Source organism: Cajanus cajan, chromosome 2 (assembly GCF_000230855.2).
Source record: "Cajanus cajan strain Asha chromosome 2, NIPB_CcT2T_4, whole genome shotgun sequence".
Lineage (NCBI taxonomy): Eukaryota > Viridiplantae > Streptophyta > Magnoliopsida > Fabales > Fabaceae > Cajanus > Cajanus cajan.
In genome coordinates this window covers 14780597-14805678 of record NC_138518.1, presented here as the reverse complement: position 1 = coordinate 14805678, position 25082 = coordinate 14780597, and the positions used below count along the sequence as shown (strand labels likewise).

At 31.1% G+C, this 25082-nt stretch overlaps 2 protein-coding genes across 2 annotated transcripts; one reads left to right on the top strand and one right to left on the bottom strand.

Moving 5' to 3' along the window:
• Window positions 1–496: 496 nt before the first annotated feature.
• LOC109814015 (ultraviolet-B receptor UVR8) lies at window positions 497–7947 on the top strand. Its single transcript, XM_020378336.3, has 11 exons — window positions 497–657; window positions 754–898; window positions 997–1113; window positions 1987–2047; window positions 3058–3170; window positions 3814–3899; window positions 4420–4621; window positions 5231–5284; window positions 6049–6162; window positions 6815–6871; window positions 7399–7947. The coding sequence occupies exons 1-11, from the start codon at window positions 629–631 to the stop codon at window positions 7594–7596; spliced, it is 1176 nt and encodes a 391-aa protein (XP_020233925.2). The 5' UTR covers window positions 497–628; the 3' UTR covers window positions 7597–7947.
• A 1981-nt stretch (window positions 7948–9928) lies between these two features.
• LOC109814017 (large ribosomal subunit protein eL30) lies at window positions 9929–11668 on the bottom strand. Its single transcript, XM_020378339.3, has 5 exons — window positions 11604–11668; window positions 11393–11498; window positions 11210–11311; window positions 10262–10330; window positions 9929–10172 (listed from the first exon to the last, which is right to left on the bottom strand). The coding sequence occupies exons 1-5, from the start codon at window positions 11622–11624 to the stop codon at window positions 10132–10134; spliced, it is 339 nt and encodes a 112-aa protein (XP_020233928.1). The 5' UTR covers window positions 11625–11668; the 3' UTR covers window positions 9929–10131.
• Window positions 11669–25082: the final 13414 nt, after the last annotated feature.

Sequence of the window (25082 nt, the reverse complement as noted above, 5' to 3'; positions counted from 1 at the left end):
TTTATTGATAATTTGTTTTAAAATAATAATATTTAATTTATAAATAATTATGATAAATAAAAATCGAATTAGACAAACAAGTAAAAAAAAAAAATTCTGCAACTCTCTCGTTAAAGAAAAACTTCTAAAAACACTCTTATGTAAGATAGATGTTTGTATTTAATATATAAAGAATAATTTATATAAATAATTTATTTTAAATTTTAGATATTTAATAAATATTTAATTTGTAAATTATATATTTTAAAATATTAATATATATTAAAAGATTAAATGATAGTAACTAATTAGATTTAGTATTTTTTTTATCAAATTAAATATAATAACTCATTTAACAGTATAAAGATTCAGATTCGTTTGATAATTTTTTAATTAGAAAAAATTAACGTGGAAGTCCAAATTTAGTAAAGAAAATACTAACAGATTTTACAGTAACTAAATCTGGATACAACGATAGTTGCAGTGCATCTACTTGATAACAACATATTTAAGTCGCAGTAGTGGGTTTAGTTTAGTTGCGTTTTGGATTCAAAAAATGGTAAGAAGCACTCACTCGTGAATCCCACGCAATCCTCTTGTTTTCTTCTGCACTCACTCACTCACTCTCTCAGCTCACTCTCAAACCTTGATGGATTCCCATTCCCACATCATTGCATGGTTTGTTCTCTCTCTCTCTCTCTCTATCTTTCTCTTTTTCTGCATTCACACGCTCTCACTCATAACACTCTGTGTGCGATGATTCACTTTCTTCAGGGGTTCCGGCGAAGACGGTCAACTAGGAATCGGCAACAACGAAGAGAAGGAATGGGTCTCCGTCGTCAAAGCCCTCCAGCCCCACCGTCTCCGCTCCGTCGTCGCCGGCAGCAGAAACTCCCTCGCCATCGCTGACGACGGCAAAGTACCTTCCTCAAACTCTCTTCTTCAATTCCTTCGTAATAACAATCGTGGGTATTCCTCAAAATCTCTTTTTTTTTTTTTTTGTGTGTGGTGTTGTAGCTGTTCACTTGGGGGTGGAACCAACGGGGCACGCTTGGCTACTTGTCTGAGACTGAGACCAAGACTGAGAACATTCCCGGCCAGCTCAAGGCTCTTTCCGGTGTTAAAATTCTTCAGGTATTCGTTCTATTTCCCTTCAATTCATCATCATTATACCCCCTCTTTATGTTTGTTGTTATGCTTATTGTTGGAGATCCTATACGACCACTAAAAGGCCAAATATAATATATTTGTTTTACAACCGGTTTTGTAACGATAAGTTTGGCCACAACCCACTTTCTTAAGGTGGTATAGGAATTAATCTAGTGAGTGTTGTTAGATAGGCATGGCAATCTAACCCGTCCCCGTGGGTACTCGCCTGAACCCGCCCCGATTTGGACGGGGAAAACCGTGTTTATCGGGTTCGGGTTCGGGTTTTCCCCGATTGATAAAATCGGGGGCGGGGGCGGGGACAGGGATGTTAATACCCACCCCGCCCCCGCACCCATACCCGCCCCCGCCCCCGCCCCGCTTAATAATATAATTAAAAAATTATTTATATATATATAAAAACTAAAATTAAAAATATTTATATGTAAAAATTTATATTATTTTTCTTTTCTTTTATTTTTTTAAAATTATTCATATTTATTTAAAAGAAAAAAAGAAGAAAAAAAAAAAAGAAAAAAAATAGGAGCGGGGCGGGGACGGGGCGGGGAAACCCGAACCCCTCCGGGGGCGAGGATGGGGACCTAGATTTTACCCCCGGCGGGTATCGGGGGCGGGTGCGGGGGCGGGGAACGTAAAACCCGCCCCCGCCCCGCCCCGTTGCCATGCCTATTGTTAGATTTATCTGGCTACCCACTATTGAATCAGGCAATAACCTAGTTTCTTAAGACATTATATAAGTGTTGATTCTATTTCATTTCAATTCATCATTATTATGCCTGTGTTATGTTTGATGTTATGCATATTATGTGAGTATTGATGATTCACTTGTGGTTGTGTTAGGCGGCTATTGGGGGGTGGCACTGTTTGGCTGTTGATGATCAAGGCAGAGCTTATGCCTGGGGTATTATTCACTTCACTCCACGCCATCATCCTTTTTTCTTTTCTTAGGGTCTGTTTGAATAAACTTCTCCAAACATACTTCTAACAGAAAAAAATAGGAAGCAAAATTGAGATAAACTTCTCCATAAGTTGAAAACTTTCTTATTAGTTTTTCCAAAATCTTATTTTTAACTTATGAAGAAGTTTATCTCAATTTTCTTTTCTCCAAACATACTTCTAGGAGAAAAAAATAGGAAGCAAAATTGAGATAAACTTCTCCATAAGTTGAAAACTTTCCTATTAGTTTTCCCAAAATCTTATTTTTAACTTATGAAGAAGTTTATCTCAATTTCCTTTTCTGCTTTTTTCTCTTAGAAGTGTTTCTAGAGAAGTTTATCCAAACAAATTCTTAATCTTATCACAATTTTTTTCTTCTTATTATTAGAATTAGCATAGTCCAAAATGGCGAAGTTGTTTTCTCATTTTTCACTTTGATTGCCATATGACCTCCTTTCATTCCTTTTCGTCCACTATACTGTTTTGTATGCTTTTAGTTGAATGACTTTTTGGGCAAAATCTTTGGCATTGCATACATAAATTGAAGAACAAGGAAAGTGTCAGTCATAATCAAGGTTTTAAATTGCAGCCACAGTTGTGATTTTGTCACAATCTTTGACATTGTAGGAGATTATAGACAAATGTTGTCAATGCAGCCACAATTGTGGCTGTGAAGACTTTGAAAAGTTGCCGCCAAAATCAAGGCCATGGACTGTATTTTATAACATTTTAAGTTACAGAATTCTCTCAATAACTGTGTCATGATATAGTTACCGTGTACTGGGTTCTCTTTAAAGGATGTCTTGTAATGATAATGTAAAATGTGACGAACTGCAAACCTACACGAGTACTTGATAACAATTGATCTATGCGAAGATAAAAATTTGAAGACTGGGTGAAATATGTCTCCAAAATCTGAAAGAGTGTTAATATATATATTATCAAACTTCTAAAAGAAAACATAATTGATTTCAGGTGGGAATGAATATGGGCAGTGTGGTGAAGAACCCAAGGATGACACTGGTAGACTTTTAAGGAGAGATATAGTGATCCCTCAGCGCTGTGCCCCAAAGCTTGTTGTTCGCCAGGTAATTTATGTATTCCAATGCAATACAATGATGGGACAATAAGATTTGTCTTTGTTTTGTTTCTGAGCGAATCATTAACGTTAAATGTTTGTTTATTCGAATCATTAATTTTTTATGTTACTATAATTCCTATTCAAGTCTTCATCTACCTTTAATTATTGGGGATCTTGCTTCTGTTGAACCATAAGTGAAACCATCAAAAAGGAGATAGATGTAAATGGTCTCCCTCAAGATTTGTCTTTCACATGTAAATGGGTTAAAGCTCCAATCAGAAATACACCTTAAATCAATAATTTTTAAGTTGACCTATTCTTAATTGTTGTTTTAAATGTTTAAGTTGAGTAATTCTGAAGGTTAAAATGTTATGAGATTGCTCTACTAGCATGGGTAGTCTATTACTTGACTTCTTGCTGATGATAGAATAAAAATCATTTTATAGCTCAATGAGGTCTTGGTTGTTCTCTGTAGTTTCTTATGTACGTGATGCATCTATATGGTATGTGATTTATAACCTTAGCCTCTGTAGCCTTGTTCAGTAAATTGAATTTGATTCTTTTTTGTCAACTCAGAACTCATTAGTATTAGGGTTTTGATGGTGTGGCTTTGGCTTTGTTTGATATTTTTCTAATTTCTTGTGGTGCAGGTTGCTGCAGGAGGAACTCACTCAGTGGTACTTACACGTGAAGGGCATGTTTGGACATGGGGTCAGCCATGGCCTCCTGGTGACATGTAATTGTCATTCTGAGATAAAAGAATAAATTTATTGAGATGAAGAGAATGAATTGCAAAGAATTAAAGAATCCTCCTATACAAAGAACAAAATGAAAATTAACCAAAGAAAAAGTGAAAATCAATGTGATAAAGCTTTCCAATCACTAAATGTATCCCTTAGTAAAAACAAGGGTCATGTGCATCACAGCAAATAGATGGCAAAAGCACCTAATCTTTCCTAAATCAAGTGACGTGCCGAAGAAGCCTCCTTAAAGATACTAGAGTTTTGCTCCAACCAAATTCTCCAAATTGTATCATACATTGCACTTTGACACAAAAATTTGGCCTCTTTGCTTCTACCAAAAAAAAAATAGTTATGTTTGATCTGGTATTTTTATCTTCATTGTCTTCTTTATAATACCATGTCATAGGAACTTAGTTTACATATTAAGATGTTTTGCTGCATTTTAGGTAACTAAATAGTTTCTACTTTGAAACTTCTAATTTGTTTTTTTTTTTTTTTTGCTTTCTCTTATAGAAAACAGATTTCAGTCCCTGTTCGGGTTCAAGGTCTTGAAAATGTGAGGCTCATTGCTGTTGGGGCATTTCATAATTTGGCTCTTCAAGAGGATGGAACTTTATGGGCATGGGGTAATAATGAATATGGGCAACTTGGAACTGGAGATACTCAACCAAGATCACAGCCTATTCCTGTTCAAGGACTTTCTGATCTTACTCTGGTTTGTATCTCGTTCTTTGAAATCATCTTGTTAATTTCCTCTGCTGTGTCAGCAGACTAGATGATGTATTTTGTCATATGTACAAACTGATGCATATTTCTGCCTGAACAAAGCATATTTTGTCATTTGGATGAGGTGTTTGTATGCATACGAATGCTATGTCTACCCACTAGCACATACAAACAAGGATGTAGGTATTTAAGAATACATTCAGTATAGTTTACCATGGAGTAGTAATTACTAATAATTGCTCAAGGTCATATGAAACTTAGTAAAATAGGAATAAATATAATGTGTAGAGAAAATGACAAATATGACTGCCACTTATCAGAACACGGTTAAGAATTAGGAAAGATCAAGATTGGGACAGGGTATCTGATGGTGTGGGTCCATGTAGGATCTGTAATGGGAGTGTTGTTTGCTCATACTCAGGTTAATTGGTTATTTCTAAAATATGCTGCACACTGTGCTATAGCTCATTTTTTCAGTGGCATCTTTTCTGTTTCACAGAGGGTTTACTGGGGTTATTATTATTTTATTTTATTTTTTGGGTGATCATTGAGTATCTTGATCTCCTAAGTTCTTTTATTAATCTGTTTGGAACTCTAGGTGGATATTGCTGCTGGTGGATGGCATTCTACTGCATTGACAGATGAAGGAGAGGTACCCCTTTTTTCCTGGAATCTATTGGGATTAAATTTTAATTTCAAGAAACCCTTGTAGAATATTTGATTCCGTTTAACTCCATATGTTTAAATTTTTTATTTACTTGCTTCTTCTCAAAATACTTATTATAGTAGAAAACAATACATGCCTCATTGGTTTTGGAAACAGATCCTCTTTTAGTTTTTTTTTCCAACAAAATTGCAATTTGATTATCTATGCGTATGAGTTTCAGCATAGTCATAAAGCCAACAAAAAACAATAATATCTTTGATCTCCTATTGCTAGAGTTAATTAAAGTGCACCTATGCTTTCTGTAGTAGCTAAGCATGTAGCATCTTACCGGAAAATCGTCAATCAATTGGACTAGAAAAAGCTAATATAAATAAAAAGTGGAAGATATTATAGATGTGAGTGCGTATACATATGGTTGTGATTTTTAGTTTGCAAATTTAAGTAACTATTAGTATAATCTGAAGGAGACAAGGTTGTAAGCAGTGAATGGAGGTAAGCAATATGCTTAGACACTTATTTGATTTCATAGTGTATACCTTGGTAGTAAAGGAGTAGGGTTATACTTTTCTGTAATTGTTTTCTGTTTCTTCATTGACACTTAATACTGCTACTTTATTTTCTTCTGTGTGGGTTTTGGTTTTGTTGATACTCAATACTACTACTTTATTTTCATCTGAATGGATTTTGGTTTCTATTAACGTTTTTCCAGTGATTAGGCTATAATATCTTTGTTCTGAAATTTATTTCAGGTTTATGGCTGGGGTAGGGGTGAACATGGCAGGCTTGGATTCGGTGATAGTGACAAGAGTAGTAAAATGGTACCGCAGAAGGTTCAGCTTTTAGCTGGTGAAGATATTTTTCAGGTACTCTTTTTTGCTATCTTCCCCCGATCAGGTTAACTAATATATGGAGCTTCAGTGTCATGGCTAGGTAACAACAATGATCACTTTCTAGCTCTTATCTAGATGAAATGATTTGGCCTCCATGAATGGCCTTCTTAATAATGAACTTTTGTTATAACCATCTTATTACCCATAAGTATCTCATTTACAACAACTTATTAATGACCTATCTGTTTTTATTCTGAAGCTGGACTGTTGCAGAGTGTTGCTAATTATATGTCCTTCATGGTAATCATAAGTCATTACTATAAGTCCATGAGGAATTTAATATAACCTTTAAGCATCAATTTTTTAAGCTTGAGAACTGTCTAAATTTTATCTCACTTTGACATGATTGATGCTCCAAAAATGGAGAACCAAAATATCCAAACCCTTGTGGAGAATATAATTTGGCACATTTCTGTCTATTTTAATTTGAATTTGTGAATTCTGCTGGTCACATTTGATTATATTTTGACATCCATATTGTGTGCTTCATGTGTCTTGCCAATCATGACATCTTCTATTTGAGTAGGGGAGGGGGGAATGGAAAAACAAAGGAATTTTTGAAAATAATTGTTATTTAGAGTTATAAAAAAAAATTCTGAGATGAAGATAATTGGTTTGGGGTCAGGTGTCATGTGGAGGTACTCATTCAGTTGCTTTAACCCGGGATGGACGCATGTTTTCTGTAAGTATTTTCTATACCATCTTAATTGCCTTTTCTGTGATTTGGTTAAATGATAGAATCCTTGATTAACAAATTTAATATATTGATTATTATCGCTTATCAGCATTCATTAGCTAATGTTATACTGGCCTTTCTCTGAAGTAATCATAAGCGTTTTCTCAAACAGTCTCATTGGACTTAAATATGCTTTGAATACGGATAATATAATGTATTTTTAGTATTATTCCCTATTTTAATTTTGAATTTAATTATAATGCAATGATTGTGTAAAGGTTTTCTACTCTGTTATTCAATCACAAATTATATAATATATGGTAAGTTTGTTGATATTTTATGATAATTACTTTAAAATTCATACCTGAGATAATTTCTAATTGATTGATGGTTCAACAATTTTTACAATAACATGAAAATTCAACTTTTGAACTTTACGTTGTAACCCATACATTTGACAATTTTTGAGGACTAAGAACAGAAATATATTTAAGTGATTTAATTATAATATTTATGCGCTTAACTGATTGCAGTTTGGTAGAGGTGACCATGGTCGTCTTGGATATGGAAGGAAAGTGACCACTGGTCAGCCAATGGAGGTACCTATAAACATCCCTCCTCCACAGAATCTCAGTGACAGTGAAGCTGAGGGACATTGGATAGCTAAACTTGTTGCTTGTGGTGGCCGCCATACGTTGGCAATAGTAGAATGGAAACCAAATGAATCTTAAGATTGACTCATGAATCATAAATAAAACGCAAACTGGAAAGTAGATGAGCCTAATGACTCATTTGGAACTCAGTTGAGGTGCTACAATTTCTGTTGGAACTCAAATCATATATAGCACACACGTTCATCAATATAGTCATGGGAGTTGGTTTTGAATGGTCTTAATTTCCGTATTTATTTAGGAGATGTTTGGTTAGGTGAATTTTATCTAGAAATCATGATTTTTGATAATTATATCGTGGCTATTGTTTTTGAAGATGATTTAATTTTATTTGATTAAATATAACTATTTTAGGGAATGATTACATTTTTTTTTTGGAATCATAGATTTTTATATTTGGTTTTTATAGAATTTTATTGGATATTCAAGTTTTTTTTAGAATACCCCTTTATTGTTATTTGTGTGGTTTGTTTTTGGTTCATTGATGGAGATTTTGAAATGTTTTACTCCTTGTATCTTGACACTGAAATTAGAGATGATGGTATCAACAAGTGAACACTAAAATTTATTAAAAAAATTATAAAATCATGTTTGAAACTTGTTAAAAGAAGTGAGACTTGCAATTTTTTTTTAAAATTTTCAATAAATTTTAATTGAAAATAAAAAAAATATATCAGAAAAGGGTATCGTTAACATTTATATTTGTTTTTCTATACCTCTTTTTCTAGTTATGTATAAGGTAAAGATAGCATAAAAAGGATGATATATAATAGACCAATTGTTAGCTTATATTTATAAAATAGAAAGTGTTTCACATCTCAGATAGGATAACGTGTATTAGTTATGAGGATGATTGTGTTTGAATTGACATGTAGTGTGCACGTTTGATTGTAAAATCACGTTCAAATCTCAAATAACATAGAAGTAAATAAGAATTGCTTCAAATTGAAGTACATCCAAGGTTGAGTGAGGCGAAACTAAACATATGCTTTAATTGGCAATTTTTTCATACTAATTTTGCTGTGTTTGGGGAGAAAGTTTGTAAATTTATTTATATAAAAGTTGTCATGTATTTGAAAATTAAAAAGTATTTGCAATTTTGTTAGTGCAAACGCTGTGACATCATTAAAAAAAGCAATGTAATATTGTGACAGTTTAGATAAAAAAATAATGTGTAAAAATAGTGGTCAAATGAAAGATAAATTAATGTCCACAAAGTCACAAAATAATGAATTAAGAAATTGATATGTAAAAAAAATAATTGAAAATTACATTATATACTTGGCATATTGGTTAGCATTATCCACTTTCATGTGGTGTACATGTAGAGAATTTAATTAGTGACAAATAACAAAAAAAAAAGTATTTAATATACTATCGAAGGTGATTGATTGTTATAATTAGTGCGTAATGCTTTATATATGTTTGACTTAATTATATTAAACTTAAAATGATTTTTTAGGGTGATTTAAAATGAATTTGATAAGGTGAATGTAGCTGTAAATTAGAGTCATTAGCTGTTTAAAACCGCTAGAAAATTTTTCTGGTGATAAAGCGTTACAAAAAATTGTCTAGTGCCTGGAGCTAATATAGTTTTCTTGTAGCAGGACCAAAACTTAAAATGGGGGAAAAATAAGAACCAAATGACTAGTTTAACCTTAAGAAATAAATGTTCAGTATGGTATTGCCTTTTGATTATGATGAAAGACAGATAACTATAACAATACTCTACAACAAGTACAGCTTTAGAATAAAATCAGAGGGGTCATTCAAAATCATTCCCGGAGATGATGATTATAACAAAAGTTCATCATTTAAAAGGTAATTCTTAGAGTAAGAGTGTCAATAACAAAAGTTAGAAACTAGCCAAATTCGAACTCAAATTTTCGGGCTAAGGACATACGTAAACAAGTCCTATAAACACCACTGTCCTGGAGACCAAATCATTTCAACTAGAACTAGAAATTACCTTAGCCATGATACTCCCTTACTACCGATGGTGTTAAGATTTTACTGATCTAGGAAGGAATGACCATCATACTCCCTTACTACTGGTGGTGTTGCTGAAAATCACAACTATTCATATATATAATAGTGTGTGTGTATACATACACATTTTGAAAAGAACTGCGAAACTTCATTGATACGACTATCCAACCTAAAAAAGTTTACAAAATTGTGGGAGCAAAATATGCAAAGAATTGAAACTCAATTGATCTTGTCCATTTTTTTTATCAAGCTGGCCCACCCGAAACCTCCAAAAAGCAAAAAAATAACCCTGTATTTCTATCTGCATTGTATTTATATTATCTACGTATATCCGCATTAACTCTATATCTGCATTAAGAGCAACTTAGATAAAAAGACAGGCATTAACATAAAGAACAATCAATAATAAAAATATATTCTCTATAGAAATTGGCACAATAAAACATCTTGAAGAATTTGCAAAGTCAAAATTACTTGATGCTTAGCTAGAGTACACAAAAAAACATGCCACCTTACTCCAAAGTTTACAACTCAATCAGATTTTCTTTCAAATGTCTGAGTCAACTAAAAACAAAAAATATTAAGCAAAGAACTTCCGACGCTACTTCACTGTTCCCCGGGCAGTGTCTTAATGATATCTGAATCACCTGAAAACAACAGAAAAACAAAGTATTAGGAAAATAAAACATAAAAACAGTTTCCAATGTTGAAATAGTTCTAGGAGACAATCAGATACCAGGATCAATAATGCTGAGGCAGCACACTCTGTAATATTTGCCGCATGCAGTGCCCAAATCCACATTGTCTATAATAAATAGTAAGTATTTTGGTTAGGAGACAGTACTATACCAAGACCGTGAAAATGTTCAAATGACAATTTTCACCAGATAAAATAGCATCCGTCAATTACCATCAATAGAAAAGATTACACTCAGTTGTGTGTGAATTAATTTATACAGGGGAACCAACAGCAAGTACATATCAAAACTACCAACCAATATCAACAGGTAATTATCAAAATACCAATCACTAAATACTTCCATCATCTATACTATTTTAGCTACCAAAAAACAATCCATGGTTCTGGCACACATTTTTTTTTCCCTATTTTACCCCAATAACTATCCCAAAGGCCAAATCAAACTACTTTCACCTTCCAATTGCAAACCACCTACTATTATTTAACCTCTACTATTTCTCTCTCTTATTTTATTATTTTATCTTTAAACAAAGAGTCTCTTTTCCGCTAGCCTTTCAGCTAGTTTTATCAAACACTTCCTAAATACTTCCATCATCTACTATAAATGCATATCATAAAAACCAATTCCAGTGTATAATTTTAGTTTAGGACATTCAATCATATGACTGACTCAAGCATACGGTTGGTTTCTCTGTGACTAATAAATTTAAAAGTAAATAAATTCTTTAGATGTATCGAAATATTGACTTGAATCATTAAGGAATAAAACGATAGATCAAATATGATAAACTAAGACACAAACAGGCTAAGCAATTGATGGTAAACACAATATTTCACGTTAAATCCAACAAGAACAAATCAACCTGAGAGGCCCACATCCCAGTGCATAAAGATCAAGACAGTTCTGCAGGGCATAAGTCCGAAACACTTAACACAAATTAAAGGGACCTGAGAGGGAAGAAAAGCATGGGATAAAGAACTTACTCCCATTATAATGATGAACTCCAACCTTAGCCAACATAGCATAATACTCTATCTCTGACTTCCTCAAAGGGGGACAGTTGTTGGCAATGATAATGAGTTTCCCTGCAAAGAATCAAACCATATTCATGAATCATTTTACAAACATCGAAACCCCCATTTAAGTAAAGTGTAGAAAAAAGAGACCTTTGGAGCTCCTAAGAGATTTGAGAACGGTCTTGTATCCAAGGGTGTATTTGCCGCTCTTCATGACAAGAGCGAGCCTGTTGTTGATGCTCTCATGGGTCTTCTTCTGAAATCAGAAACATTAAAATGGAATTAGCATTGAAAACCCTAAAGCTGAAAACAAATCAAATTAGTATGCAAAAGTGAAGCAGTCATGAAGAGATCAGATTACAGTTTTTTTAGCTGCCACCATTGTTACACAATGCAATGCAAGTAGCGGCACAAACAGAGAGAAGAAAAAGATGATGTATCCCAAAACCTAGTTTGCTTCGGTTTTCATATAACTCACCTTCCCTCAATTTAATTGGGCTGGGCCTCTTCTTCCTAGTGGACAATGGGGTAAACCTTCAACTACGGGTCTAGGCCCAGTGAACACGTCTACAAGGCCCACATATTATTAATTTATTATTATATTATTCAAATTTATGCTTCACACATTAATTTCAAGAACATTTTTTTAATTAAATACTAGCATAAAAAACAGACATTGTACCTCCATGTATTATTAAAAATAAAAATAAAATAAACGATAAAAATGATTAATATTAAATATGTGAGTGATTAACTATTCCTATATAAATGATTTTGAGTAGTTATTGTATTTTAATATGTGTAAAAATATATTTATTATATATAATTAAAATTTATAATAAATTATATATAAGTAAATATTATTTTAAAATATATAAATTATATTTTATTTTTATGATAAATAATTTATATTTTAATATAAAATTATTTTATTTATTGATAATTTATTTTAAAATAATATATTTAATTTATAAATAATTATGATAAATAAAAATTAAATTAGATAAAAATACTAGACTTAAACTTATAAAAAAAATTGTTATATGTGATAGATTAGCCTATTTATTTATATAATATAATAAAAAAGAATATATATATATATATATATATTATATATCATTAAAAATATAAGCAAACAAATAAATTTATAAAGTAAAAATAAATGACCAATATTTAAAATATTTTTTTTATAGAATTATCTTCTTCTTTTTTCATTATATGTTTATAAACTTATGATTTATGTGTGAATCTTCCTTAACTTATATGGTTAAACATTGTCCATCCAACAAAAAATGATTCACTTTTTCTCCTATATTTTATTTTAAATCTGAATTTTAATAATATTGAGTAAAATATATTTTAAAATTAAATTTATTAATATAATTTTAATAAAGAAAAACTAATGTACATATATAAATAAATAAATAAATTTATAAAGGAAAAACAAATTTTAAAATATCTTTTTTATGCAATTGTTTTTTCATCATAGGTTTATAAGCTTATGATTTGTATGTGAGTGTAGATCAACATATATGATTACGCATGAATTGTCTCTTCAATAAAAAATGCCTAACTTTTTCTCCTATATATATTTTTAATTTAAATTTTAATAATATTGAGTAAAATATATTAAAAATAAATTTGTTAATTTTTTAAAAATTAAGTTTATTGATCTAATTGTTATTATTAATATAAATAAGTTTTTAAATAAGTTAATCGGTCATGTTCGATTCTAAAAAAGTCAGGCTACACCTATAAAAAAATGTATGATAAATAATAGGATAAATTTAAGCTTCAATTTTGTAGAACAAACTTAGCCTATATATTCAAAGCTTGACTTGTCTTATTCTCATCCCTAGTGTTGACATAAACCCTAAACGTGACAGAGATAGTAATTCAATCATGTGTCTAATGTCAAATTTATTTTACAAAAGTTACTCTAAATTAAATCTCTTGATACTTTGTACCTTTTTACCCTCATCTACGACATTCATTGTTGAGATAGATTTTATTTACCTTTACAAAATTAAAGACCTTTACCACATCAACATAAAACAGACAACATTAACAAAAAATAACGATAAAGACTAAAAAAAAAATTGTAAGTATAGGAACTAAAAAATCTATCTTAAACTATAAAGACTATTTTTTTTTTTTTGGAAAAAGATAAGTATAAAAACTAAAAATATTTATTTTACAATATAAGAATTAAAAAGTAAAATAACTGAAATAAAAAAGTTTTTTAACCTAGTTAGAGTGATTAATATTTGCTAGGATTTTGGGATTCAGTGATGTTATTTTGAAGTGAGTACTTCTCAATACCTTCAACTAACATCTTAGAATAGAACATTCCACGTGATGTCAATGCCAACTATATGAACAGAAAGCAACTTAGAGATGCATTACTCATCTCAATGCATTGAGAACACACTAGATCATAGAAATTGCAACTACAACAAGTTTGTTTATTATTCAAATCCAAAGATTAGATGTTGCATTTCTCATCACTGTATATACTAAATGTTAATTTTGTTTACATGTTTGTGTGAATAAGTTATGAAAGCAAACTACCAAGTTATTGGACTTTGATAATATTACAATGAATTGTGCTAAAAATCTGATACTTCACAACACTTGAAACTAAAAGTAATGCTTACATTGAGTTTGGCAATGACTCCTTGCTTGTGACACAAATTTTATAAGCATAATCCAATTCAAGAAGATAATCATAACCAAAATACTAGTAACAGATTCAAAGTTTAAATTTAAATTCATAGGGATTTTATTCATTAGATAGAAAAAGATTATCTATTAGTTAGATAATAATCTGTAACAACTTTTTGTTGAAACAAATCTCTATTGTAACAATTTTACATTACAACAGTAGTGTGTGTGTATATATATATATGTATATATATATATGTATATATATATATGTGTATATATATATATATGTATATATATGTGTATATATATATATATACACACACTTATACTCATTCGTTATAATTAATCAAAAATCAATCTACTCTTGATCATCTTCAATTTTTATCTTGGTATCAAAGCCACATTCGATTCCTATGATAAACTCTGATTCATCTTCCTCATCCGACCTTAAAAGTATCATTTTCATTCCTTGCTTTGTCAAGTTGGATAGAGGGAATTACATATTATGGAAATCATTGGTATTACCATCACTTAGGGGTCACAATCTTGATGGTTACATATTTGGCACAACAAAGTGCCCCCAAAAGTTCATCATTGATGAGACTGGCAAGAAGAACAATCTAGCTTTTGCATATTAGACTTCAACAGATCAACTACTACTTGGACGGCTCATCAATTCCATGACCAAAGAAGTTACAACTCAACTAATTCACTATGAAACATCACAACAGATTTAGGAAGATGCCCAAAGTCTAGCTAGAGCCCACACAAGTCAAGAATCACCTTCTTGAAAATTGAGTTTCATAGAACTAGAAAAGGAGGACTAAAGATGGACGAGTATCTCACCAAAATGAAAGAAATTGTTGATAACTTAGCACTTATTGGCAGTTCAGTTTCAACAATAGATCTGATCACTCAAACACTCGTGAGCTTGGACAATGAATACAACCCAATTGTGGTTTAACTTTTACATAGATTTATCCTTTAAAACAAAAACTAGATGTGTTTCAAGCTTTCATTCAATTTAGGAACCTTGTTGAGAATCAATTCAATAAAAGAATTAAAGAACTTCAATGTGACAGAGATAAAGAGTTCAAATCCTTAAGCAAAGTACTAATAGAAACTGGAAAATAAACATATTGTTGAATCTAGTCTAACACTCTTGGCTCAAGCCAAAATGCCACTACATTATTGGTGGGAAGCCCTTTCCACACTTGTATTTCTGATTAATAGGCTACCTATTCAAGTTATAAAAAATAAGTCACCTTACCAATAATTGTTTGATAAAAATTCAGATAATTATACTACCATGAAAACCTTTGGGTTTGCTTGTTACCTTTGTTTAAAACCATACAATCAACACAAGCTACAATTTTATACTACTAAATGTGTGTTTTTAGGGTCTAGTGACTCTCACAAAGGTTACAAATGCCTAAACTCAACATGAAGAATTTTTATCATGACATGTGGTGTTTAATGAGCATCAATTTCCCTTCCATGATGGGTTTCTAAACACAAGGAGGCCAGCTGAAATAATTATTGGCCCTACAAGTCTATTATTTCCTATTTTCCCTACATGTTCCAATGTTGCCAATGAGGGACAAAGATTGTTGAATGGTAAGGACTCAGAGACAAAAAATGTTGAAGCTCAAGCCTCTCCAATTTCTCATGTCTCAAGCACTAGAAGCAGTAGTAGCATATCACAAGGATCCATTAACAAACATAATAATAACAATGACAACAGCAATACTAGAAGCAAGCAGCAAGTTGAGCAGGCTAGAAACCAAAACACAACAAATGCAACAGTAAACCAAAACAATCTCAATAACAGCATATTAGAAAATAAAGCAGAGTCCATCAATCAACATCAAATGACAACAAGAAGCAAAGTGGGAATAACCAAGCCTATGAAACCTTATGTAGAAGCTATTGAAAGGACGATATAAGAGTAAGAACCTAAGACAACTTATGAAGCCTTAGAAAATCTAGAATGGAAGGAAGTCATGACAGTAGAATTCAAAGCATTAATAATGAAAAAAGCTTTGAATCTAGTGCCTTACCAAGGATAGAAAAATATAATAGAGTCCAAGTGGGTGTTCAAGACAAAGTATAAAGCTGATGGTACAATAGAAAGAAGAAAAGCAAGATTGGTGGCTAAGGGTTTTCAACAAACTCCTGGACTTGACTATGATGAAACATTCAACCCTATAATTAAACCAATTACAATATGAAAAATCTTATCAATCGCTATACATTTCAACTAGGAAATTAGACAAATGGATATAAATAATTATAGTGAGAATAATCTTATAACAATGATTGAAACCCAATTTGAAGCTAAAACTAAGATTGTTAGAATAATAATGGACCAGAGTTCTTATTGCCCCAATTTTATGCAACCAAAGGAATTATTCATCAATTAATTCATGTTGAAACACCACAAAAAATGGGAGAGTTGAGTGCAAACACCAACATATGCTCAATGTTAGGAGAGCCATCCTTTATCACTCAAAACTACCTAAAACATTTTAGTCACATGTTGTTACCTATGCCACTTATATCATCAACCATGTTCCTAGTCCACTACTTCAAAATCGGTCACCTTACACCTTTGTTTTTGGCCAGCCACCCAACCTTCATGACATAAAAGTATTTAGATCTCTTTGTTTTGCTTCCACATTACACTCACACTACACTAAACTTAAACCAAGGGCTAGAAAATGCTTGTTTCTAGGATACAAGGCTGGAGTTAAGGGATATTTGTTGCTTGACCTAAACACTGATCAACTTTTTATTTTTAAGATGTCATATTTTGTGAACACATTCTTCCTTATAAAAGAAGCCTGAGTGTACCCTCTTGGAATTACCACACCTTTTCCCCAAAAGAACCCATTCATCCACCTATCCATACATCTAGTACTTTTGAGACATTCAATGTGATAAATATGTCATCATCAGTTATGGATTTAGTCAATTTAGTGGAACCAATAGTTGATATTCCTAGTTCAAAATCAAATGTTTAGACTCAAAGGTCACAGAGGACTAGGCATCAACCTCAACACCTTTTAGACATTTGCAACCTCTCTACTAGTTCTTCAAACCCTTCAATTTTAGGTAAACTTTATCCCCTTTCTAATTTTTACTCTTTTTCAAATTTGTCTCATTCTCAGTCCATGTTTTTTTTTGTCCATTTGCAAGTTTTCTGAACCAAAAACTTATGATGAGGCTATGCAAATTGAATTAGATGCTCTTGAAAATAGTGGAACTTGGACTATAGTTGATATGGCTCCAAATGTTGTATCCATAGGCAACAAATGGGTATATAAAATAAAAATTCACACAGATGGAAGTGTTGAAAGATTTAAGGCAAGAAATGTTGCAAAAGGTTACAACTATGTTAAGGGATTAGATTTTTTTGATACATTTTCTCCTATTGCAAAATTGACAATAGTACACATGCTTCTTGCTCTTGCCCCTATCAATAGTTGGTATCTACACCAATTGGATGTTAATAATGCATTCTTGCATGGGGACTTACAAGAGGATGTGTATATGGTCATTCCTCAAGGTGTCACATGTCCTAAGCCAAATCAAGTGTGTAAATTGCATCAATCACTATATGGATTAAAGCATGCCAACAGAAAATGATATGAGAAATTGACCACTTTGTTGTTGACTCTTAGGTGCAAGCAATCAAATTCTGACCACTCACTATTTGTTCTCAATGATGGTCCTAAATTCACTGCCCTATTGGTGTATGTTGATGATGTAATTTTGGTTGGCAATTGTTTAAATGAGTTCAACCGTATCATGGCTTCTTTTGATGTTTCTCTTAAAATCAAAGATTTAGGAAAACTTAAATAATTTCTTGGTATTGAAGTTACTCGCTCATAGTAAGGAATATTTTTATTCCAAAGGAAATACATCTTAAATCTTCTTGTTGAATCAAGTTTATTAGGAGCCAAACCAACAAAAATTCATCTTGATCTAGCCACAAAATTATAAGATTCAACAAAGGCATATGAAGATTTTTGCTTCCTATAGGAGATTGATTGGTAAGCTATTATACCTCACAACCACACATCCATATATTACATTTTTTGTCCAACAATTGAGTCAGTTCCTTAACAAGCCAACCATGACTCACTATCATGTTGTATGTCAAGTTCTTCGCTATTTAAAAGGAAATCTAGGTCGTCTATTTTTTCCAAGAAATTCAAGCTTACGACTCTTTGGTTTTACTAATGCAGATTAGGTTGGATGTGTTGATTCCCATAGGTCAATCACTAGTTATTGTTTTTTTATTGGATCTTCTCTTGTATCATGGTGTGCTAAGAAGCAACAAATTGTTTCAAGGTCTTCCTTAGAGGTAGAATACAGGGCCTTGTCTATTGACACTTGTGAGCTCCAATGATTACTTTTCCTCTTCGCAGATTTACATATTAAGTGTCAAAAACCACCAACTCTCTATTGTGACAATCAAAGTGCTTTATACATTGTTTCTAACCTTTTCTTTCATGAGCACACTAAACATTTAAAGATTGATTGTCATTTTGTTCGATAGAAACTACAAAATGGTCTCATGTGTCTTCTTCCTATTGTAATATTCTGAAACTTCAATTTAATATTATAACTTTTTATAATATAGATATATTTCTTTTAATTTTTAGTTACCTTATCCAAGAAATAAATATTATTTCATTTGGATACATTATGATTTTTTTTAGGTGCACAAATCATAGTTGAACAAATCAAAATAAGGTAATTTAAATATTTTATAATTTTCTAGAATAATATTTTAATGATTTTTTAATTTTTAAGAATAACACTTTGATTATTATATGAATATATATATATATATATATATATATATATATATATAATAGTTCTTTTAAATTTTAGTTTAAAAAAAAAAACCGTGCATTGAATGCACGGATAAACCTTATCCCTGGTTCAGGTTGTGCAGTTCTTATCTGCAAAACTCTTTATCAATAAGAAACTATGAATTAGAATGCATTAGAATCAAATGAAAAATGCATTAGAATCAAATGAAAGGAAAACAAAAACAGTTGATTTCCAACGAAGTAATGATGACCAAAATTAGTATAAATAGGTGCAACAAGTAGTGGCTTGAGGCACAAAAAAATTCAAAACTGAAGTGAAGAAGAGAGGGAACGTGGAGAGGCTTGAGAGAAAGAAGAAATAAAAAAAAATTATGGTAAACAAATAGGGCTACCTCTAAAAAAATACTAATCTTCCATTAAGGTAAGGGGGAGGAGAACTTTATTTTTTTAAAATTTTATATGCTACTATGTTTATTTAATTATGTTATATTTTGTGTGTATTTATTTAGTGAGGTGTCCCTAACCTCATTTATTTGCTTAATCTATGATAATTTTTACTTATAATAATTAATGAGGTGTTCCTAGTTTGTGTTGTTTAATTATTTTATGATATTTATCAATGTCAATTATTTGATTAATATTTCCTAATATATTCTATTTACGTAATTTAGTTCAAATATTTTTTTTATATTAATATTAATTATAATATAGATTTATTAATAATATCTTAAATTTATCTTATTGTTATTTCTTCATTCATTTATAAAGATAAAAATTATCTTATGGCCATAAGAATGAAAGTTTGAATTAATTTGTAGTTGGAGGTTTACCTTGGGGATTTAAATGACTAAGGAGTTAAAGTGAAAAATCCTTTTATTGGTTGATATTATAAAAATGTTCATTTATCCTGACTAGTCACTACAAGTATAATTCAAATTTTTATGTCAAGTTTATAGTATTAACTATTGTTACGCATGTGACGTAATTATTAATATTTATTTGAAAATTTTTCTCACTCCTTATGTTTTTTGTTTAAATATTTAATTAATTATAAAAAATAGATGGACCTACGAGCAGTTCTAGGACCTTTCACTTCCATCATCTCCGTGGTATTTCCAAGAACCACTTGGTCTATAGATGTCGTTGCTAACTCGGTCACTTTTCAAGGATTGACATTATCAACTTTTATGTTTCTTCCTACTCAAGAAATTCCTACCGTTATTGATGGACCGATAGTGGTCACCTTTTTCCTACCTCCAACAAATCACGTTAATCCTATTGTAAATTTGTATCAACCAAATATGTAAACATTGTAAATGTAGTGTAAGAAATAAGTAATTTATAAGTATGTAAATTATTGTAAATATTTTTAGTTTAATATGTGATGAAAATATAAGTTACTATATGTAAGCAAGTTTATAAAATTTTCCTTTGTTTTATATATAATAATATTAATGATATAATGTATATAATTATTATATGAATACGTATAATATTGGACTTAATATTTATACGACTAGACGTTACACTTATTCCTTATAATAGTCAACTTGATGATTTCTTCACTAAAGCACTTACTCCATAGATTTTTTCTTCTTTCATTTCTAAGCTAGGTATCCTAGACATCTACCAAGCTCTAGTTTATAGGGGGCTAATAATAGACTCGGGCAACTTAGGTAGCCTTATTGACACTAATGGGTTAGGTGGTTAATAGTGGAATCAACCATTACATACTATAGGCTCATTTTTCATCTTTATGCACCCTTTTTCTCTTTTGTATAAAACCTTGTATTTGGGTACCATTTTGTCATGATTAATGAGAATAAAAATTTTCATTGATATTTTATTTATCCTCTCTCTTTTCACCATTTACTTTGAGAGGATGCTTACTGGAAAACTACATACTAATAGTAGGATGTCTTCTTATATTTTATATCTAGTGAGGACTTTCTAAGAAGTTACCAAAACTGTGACACCCTCTACCCCATTATTAATATATAACAAATGTAATAATAAAATATTTCTTTTCTTCTTTTTGGGTATTTAATACATGATATATCGTTCTAAAATATTTACAATAATGTATTATTTTACACAATATATTTTTCTTTCACTTTTATTACAATATTTACATTGATAGTGAAAATAAATTTACAAAAATTGTAATAGATTCATCAAATAGCCTCCACATTCCAATTCCTTCCAAGGAATACCACAGCTATATCAACTGCAAAATGATCTGGAATCCAAAGTAGATCCATCTATTTTGTAATATATTTAATTTATAAAAACAAAGAAAAGAGAGGAGTAAGAACAATATCCAATAAATACAATAATTCAAAAGAATATAAAGAATTATTTATAATCAATATTAAACATATATATATATATATATTTACAAATCATATATTAGATTTTCATGATGCAATAAAATTTGAATTATACTTGTAGTGACTAGTCAGGATAAATGAGCATCATCATAACATCAACCAATAAAAGGATATTTCACCTTAATCAACAATAGGATATTTCACCTTCATTTCTTACTCATTTAAATCCCCAAGGTCAAACCTCCAGCTACAAATAATTCAAACTTTATCTTCTATGGCCATAGAACAATATTTATTTTCATAAATACGTGAAGAAATAACAACAAAATGAGTCCAAGATATCACAACTATAACATAGTTGATTATAAATATATTTACAATAAATATATCTATGTAAAAAGAATATATTAAGAATACCAATGATATAAATAAAATGACAATCATTATAAAATAATTAAACAATATAAAAGATGAACACTTTAATAATGTTAAGCAAATAAATGAGGTTAGGGACACCCCACTAAATAAATATACATAAAAAATAACATAAATAAATAAAAATAGTAGTAGATAAAATTTTAAAGAGATAAGGTTCTCCTCCCCCTTACCTGGATAAGTAGGAGCTAAAACTTGAGCAGAACCTCCCCCCTCTGGATTCCCTCTTTCTTTCCCTCTCTTTCCCTCTTTCTTTCTCTTTCTCTTTCTTTCTCTCTCTCTCTCTCTCTCTCTCTCTCTCTCTCTCTCTCTTTCTCTTTCTCTCTCTAAATTTCCACTTCTGGCTGTATGATTTTTTTCACAGCCCCCTGCCTCCTATTTATAGGCAATCTGACGCACCCGGAACGGCCCGTACTGATTTCGGAACGGCCCGTTCCGAAACGTTCAAATATGCGTAAAATTCTCAACTGGAACGGCCCGTTCTAATATCAGAACGACCCGTTTTCAAAAAGCAGAACGGCCCGTTCTGAAACCAGAACGGCCTGTTCTCAATCTCAGCAGAACGGCCCGTTCTCCCTCCGGAACGGCCCGTTCTCCTTGTTGGAACGGTCCGTTCTGGGCCCGTTCTCAACTTGAAATTTCAGTATATTTTTATTGCTTGGAACGGCCCGTTCCAATTTTGGAACAGCCCGTTCCAAGTTACCCTTTTACCCCTCAAACTTTAATAAAATTGCAAAAATTCCATTAATAATAAAATTACAAAAATACCCTTATTCCTTTATTAAAATTACAAAATGCCATTAATTACAAAAATACCTTTTTAAAAAAATTGGGGTGTTACAATTCTCCCCTCCTTTTAGAAATTTCGTCCCCGAAATTTACCTGAAAACAGAAATGGATAAGCTTCTCGCATCTTGCTTTCTAATTCCCATGTAGCACTTTTTACCTTATTGATGCACAAATCTATCAATCTCTCTTTCTAATGTTCATAAGTACAAGATGCGCAAACTCGGTAAGTCTATCCATAAGATCAAATTTCTTAAGAATATCATACATAACTACAACTAAGTCCATGGATACAGAATCTTATTTCCAAATTAGGACGTCTAAAGACTGTAAAAATATTAAAGACTCTAGTGTTTCACCTCAAACTTTTGGCATATTATATACTAGTATCCAAATTCCTCTACTTCTCTTTTCTCCTTAGGCCATGCTTCCGCTGCACAACTCTGATACATTTTAGTATCTCCTAAATGAATACTAAAAGTACTTTTATGTCCTTCTTCTAAGATCATCTTCCTTAATTCGAGATTACTAAGCACATAGATTCTATCTTTGAATCTCAAAACATCATCAACTTTCAAGCGTAAAGGGCTATTTATACCTCTACCAATCTTTTCCACTTAGCCCACTAAAAAAAGATTTAACTCCTGAGTCCTCTAATCACATCTATTAATCTATTAGTCCTTTCAACATACTCAATTCAATGTTCCTAAGGGTGAGCTTACACATCACGCTTAAGTTTCTAAATTCTTCAATCAAATCCAATCCTTAAATAATCAAAAATAATATCAGTGATCATCATAATCAAGACACCTGTCACAATATTGGTTTAACTTTTGTGAGTCTTTCCACAACCTTTCCAAAGATCAAACACTTAAGCATAAGTTCACTAGGTACACATACCAGATCTCTAATTTCACCATTCCATCTACACCCAAGTCAAACTTAAATTTCTAATGTGAGCAAAGATACATCCCTTTAACCATAAGAGGAGATATATACAGAGCTTTCGTACTCAAAGTATCGATTACCACATTGGCTTTTTCCAAATAACAACTAAAATTAAAATCTTAATCATTAACAGTTTTCAACTATCTCTTTGTCTCATTTTCAACTCCTTTGGATCAAACAGATGTGTAAGATTCTTATGATCACTAAATATCTCAAACTTAGAATCATACCAGTAATGTCTCCAAAATCTTAAGTGTAAATATTACAATCTCTAATTCAAGGTTATGGGTAAGGTAATTTTTTTTTTTCATGAATTTTTTTTCTTCATACCTAGATACCTAGAAATATAAGCTACTACCTTTCCTTCTTACATCAACGATCCACTCAAACCCGTTTTTGAAGCATCACTATATAACACATAACACTTATTAAAATCCGATAATCTTAACACTAAGCAATATATGATACCTATACTAACATGATGTATACAAAACATATGAAAATAGCTATAATAAACTATGGCCCATGAAAAGTTCAACTTGGGCCTTCCCAGGCCCATAAGGCCCATTGGGCCCTGATTGGCCCAAACCTTCATGTCTAGCCAACTCCTCTTGGTTCTTTGAGTATGTCACCTCTTGCACTCCAAAGCATGATTCCATCACTTACTATTCCATAAAGGCAACTCTCTCTTTTTGGTGAATCCAAACAAAAGTAATGATATCTTAGAAATTTCCTCAATAAATCTCCTATATTAATAAGTTAATGCAAGAAAGCTCTTAACCTCACTAATTGACTTAGGTATCTCCCACTTAAATACAATTTCTAGATAGATCTATATCATATCTCCACTAGAAATTACAAGACCTAGAAAATTCACTTTATACAATAAAAATTCATACTTAGATAACTTAGCGTAATGTTGTCTTGGATATATCTTCACCCTTAACTCCAATATGATGATATCACATCCTAAGGTCAATCTCACTAAACACACAAATATTCATTAAATACTATTCTAATATTATACAAAAATACCTATCTTACATACTATATATATTTATTTTTTAATACTTTCATGATAGTTATTACATTGGAGGCGGAAATAAGTTTATAATGGGGTTAACATGGTTGGCGGGTGGTAGGAAGAAAGTTACAATAATATGTCCATCGATATGAATTGGATTTTCATGGTTAGGGAAGAAAAAGAACGTAGATAATCCTATTCCTTGGAATGTAACAGAGTTGTTGATGGCGTCAATACCCCAATTCCCTCCGGGAAAGACGGCAGTAATCACGACGGTAAAAGGACCTGGTATGGCGGGAATATCCATCTATTTTTTTTTATTATTAAATTTTTCAAAACAAGAAATAAGGAGTGAGAACACTTATTAAATAAATATAATTGATTAAATAAGTAACAAGATTATTGATATAGAAAATTAAATAATAAAATTTGAATCATTTTTATAGTGACTAGTCAGGATAAATGAGCACTATGAGAATATCAAATAAATATCAACAGAATATTTTTCCATTAATGCATACTCATTTAAATCCCCAAGGTCAAACCTCTAGCTATAAATAATTCAAACTTTATCTTCTATGACCATAGAACAATATTTATTTTTAAAACGAGTCAAATATATTTTAATAACATTATATTATAATCAATTAAAAAAAATAATAACACTAAATAAAATTTGAGAAATTATCATTATTTAATCTTTAATTAAATAACATATACGTAATTAAAAAAATATATTAATAGCACCAAATAATTAAACAATAATGATAGTTATTATTGAATAAATAAACAATATAAACTATGAA

Excerpts from the sequence above, each read along its gene's own strand:
- LOC109814015 (XM_020378336.3), top strand. The coding sequence starts at position 629 with ATGGATTCCCATTCCCACATCATTGCATG. Across the intron at positions 2,048-3,057 it reads AGGCAGAGCTTATGCCTGGG|GTGGGAATGAATATGGGCAG; the intron begins GTATTATTCACT and ends AATTGATTTCAG. Across the intron at positions 6,163-6,814 it reads CTGGTGAAGATATTTTTCAG|GTGTCATGTGGAGGTACTCA; the intron begins GTACTCTTTTTT and ends GTTTGGGGTCAG.
- LOC109814017 (XM_020378339.3), bottom strand. The coding sequence starts at position 11,624 with ATGGTGGCAGCTAAAAAAACT. Across the intron at positions 11,499-11,603 it reads TGGTGGCAGCTAAAAAAACT|AAGAAGACCCATGAGAGCAT; the intron begins GTAATCTGATCT and ends TTCTGATTTCAG. Across the intron at positions 10,331-11,209 it reads AGTTCATCATTATAATGGGA|ACAATGTGGATTTGGGCACT; the intron begins GTAAGTTCTTTA and ends TATTTATTATAG.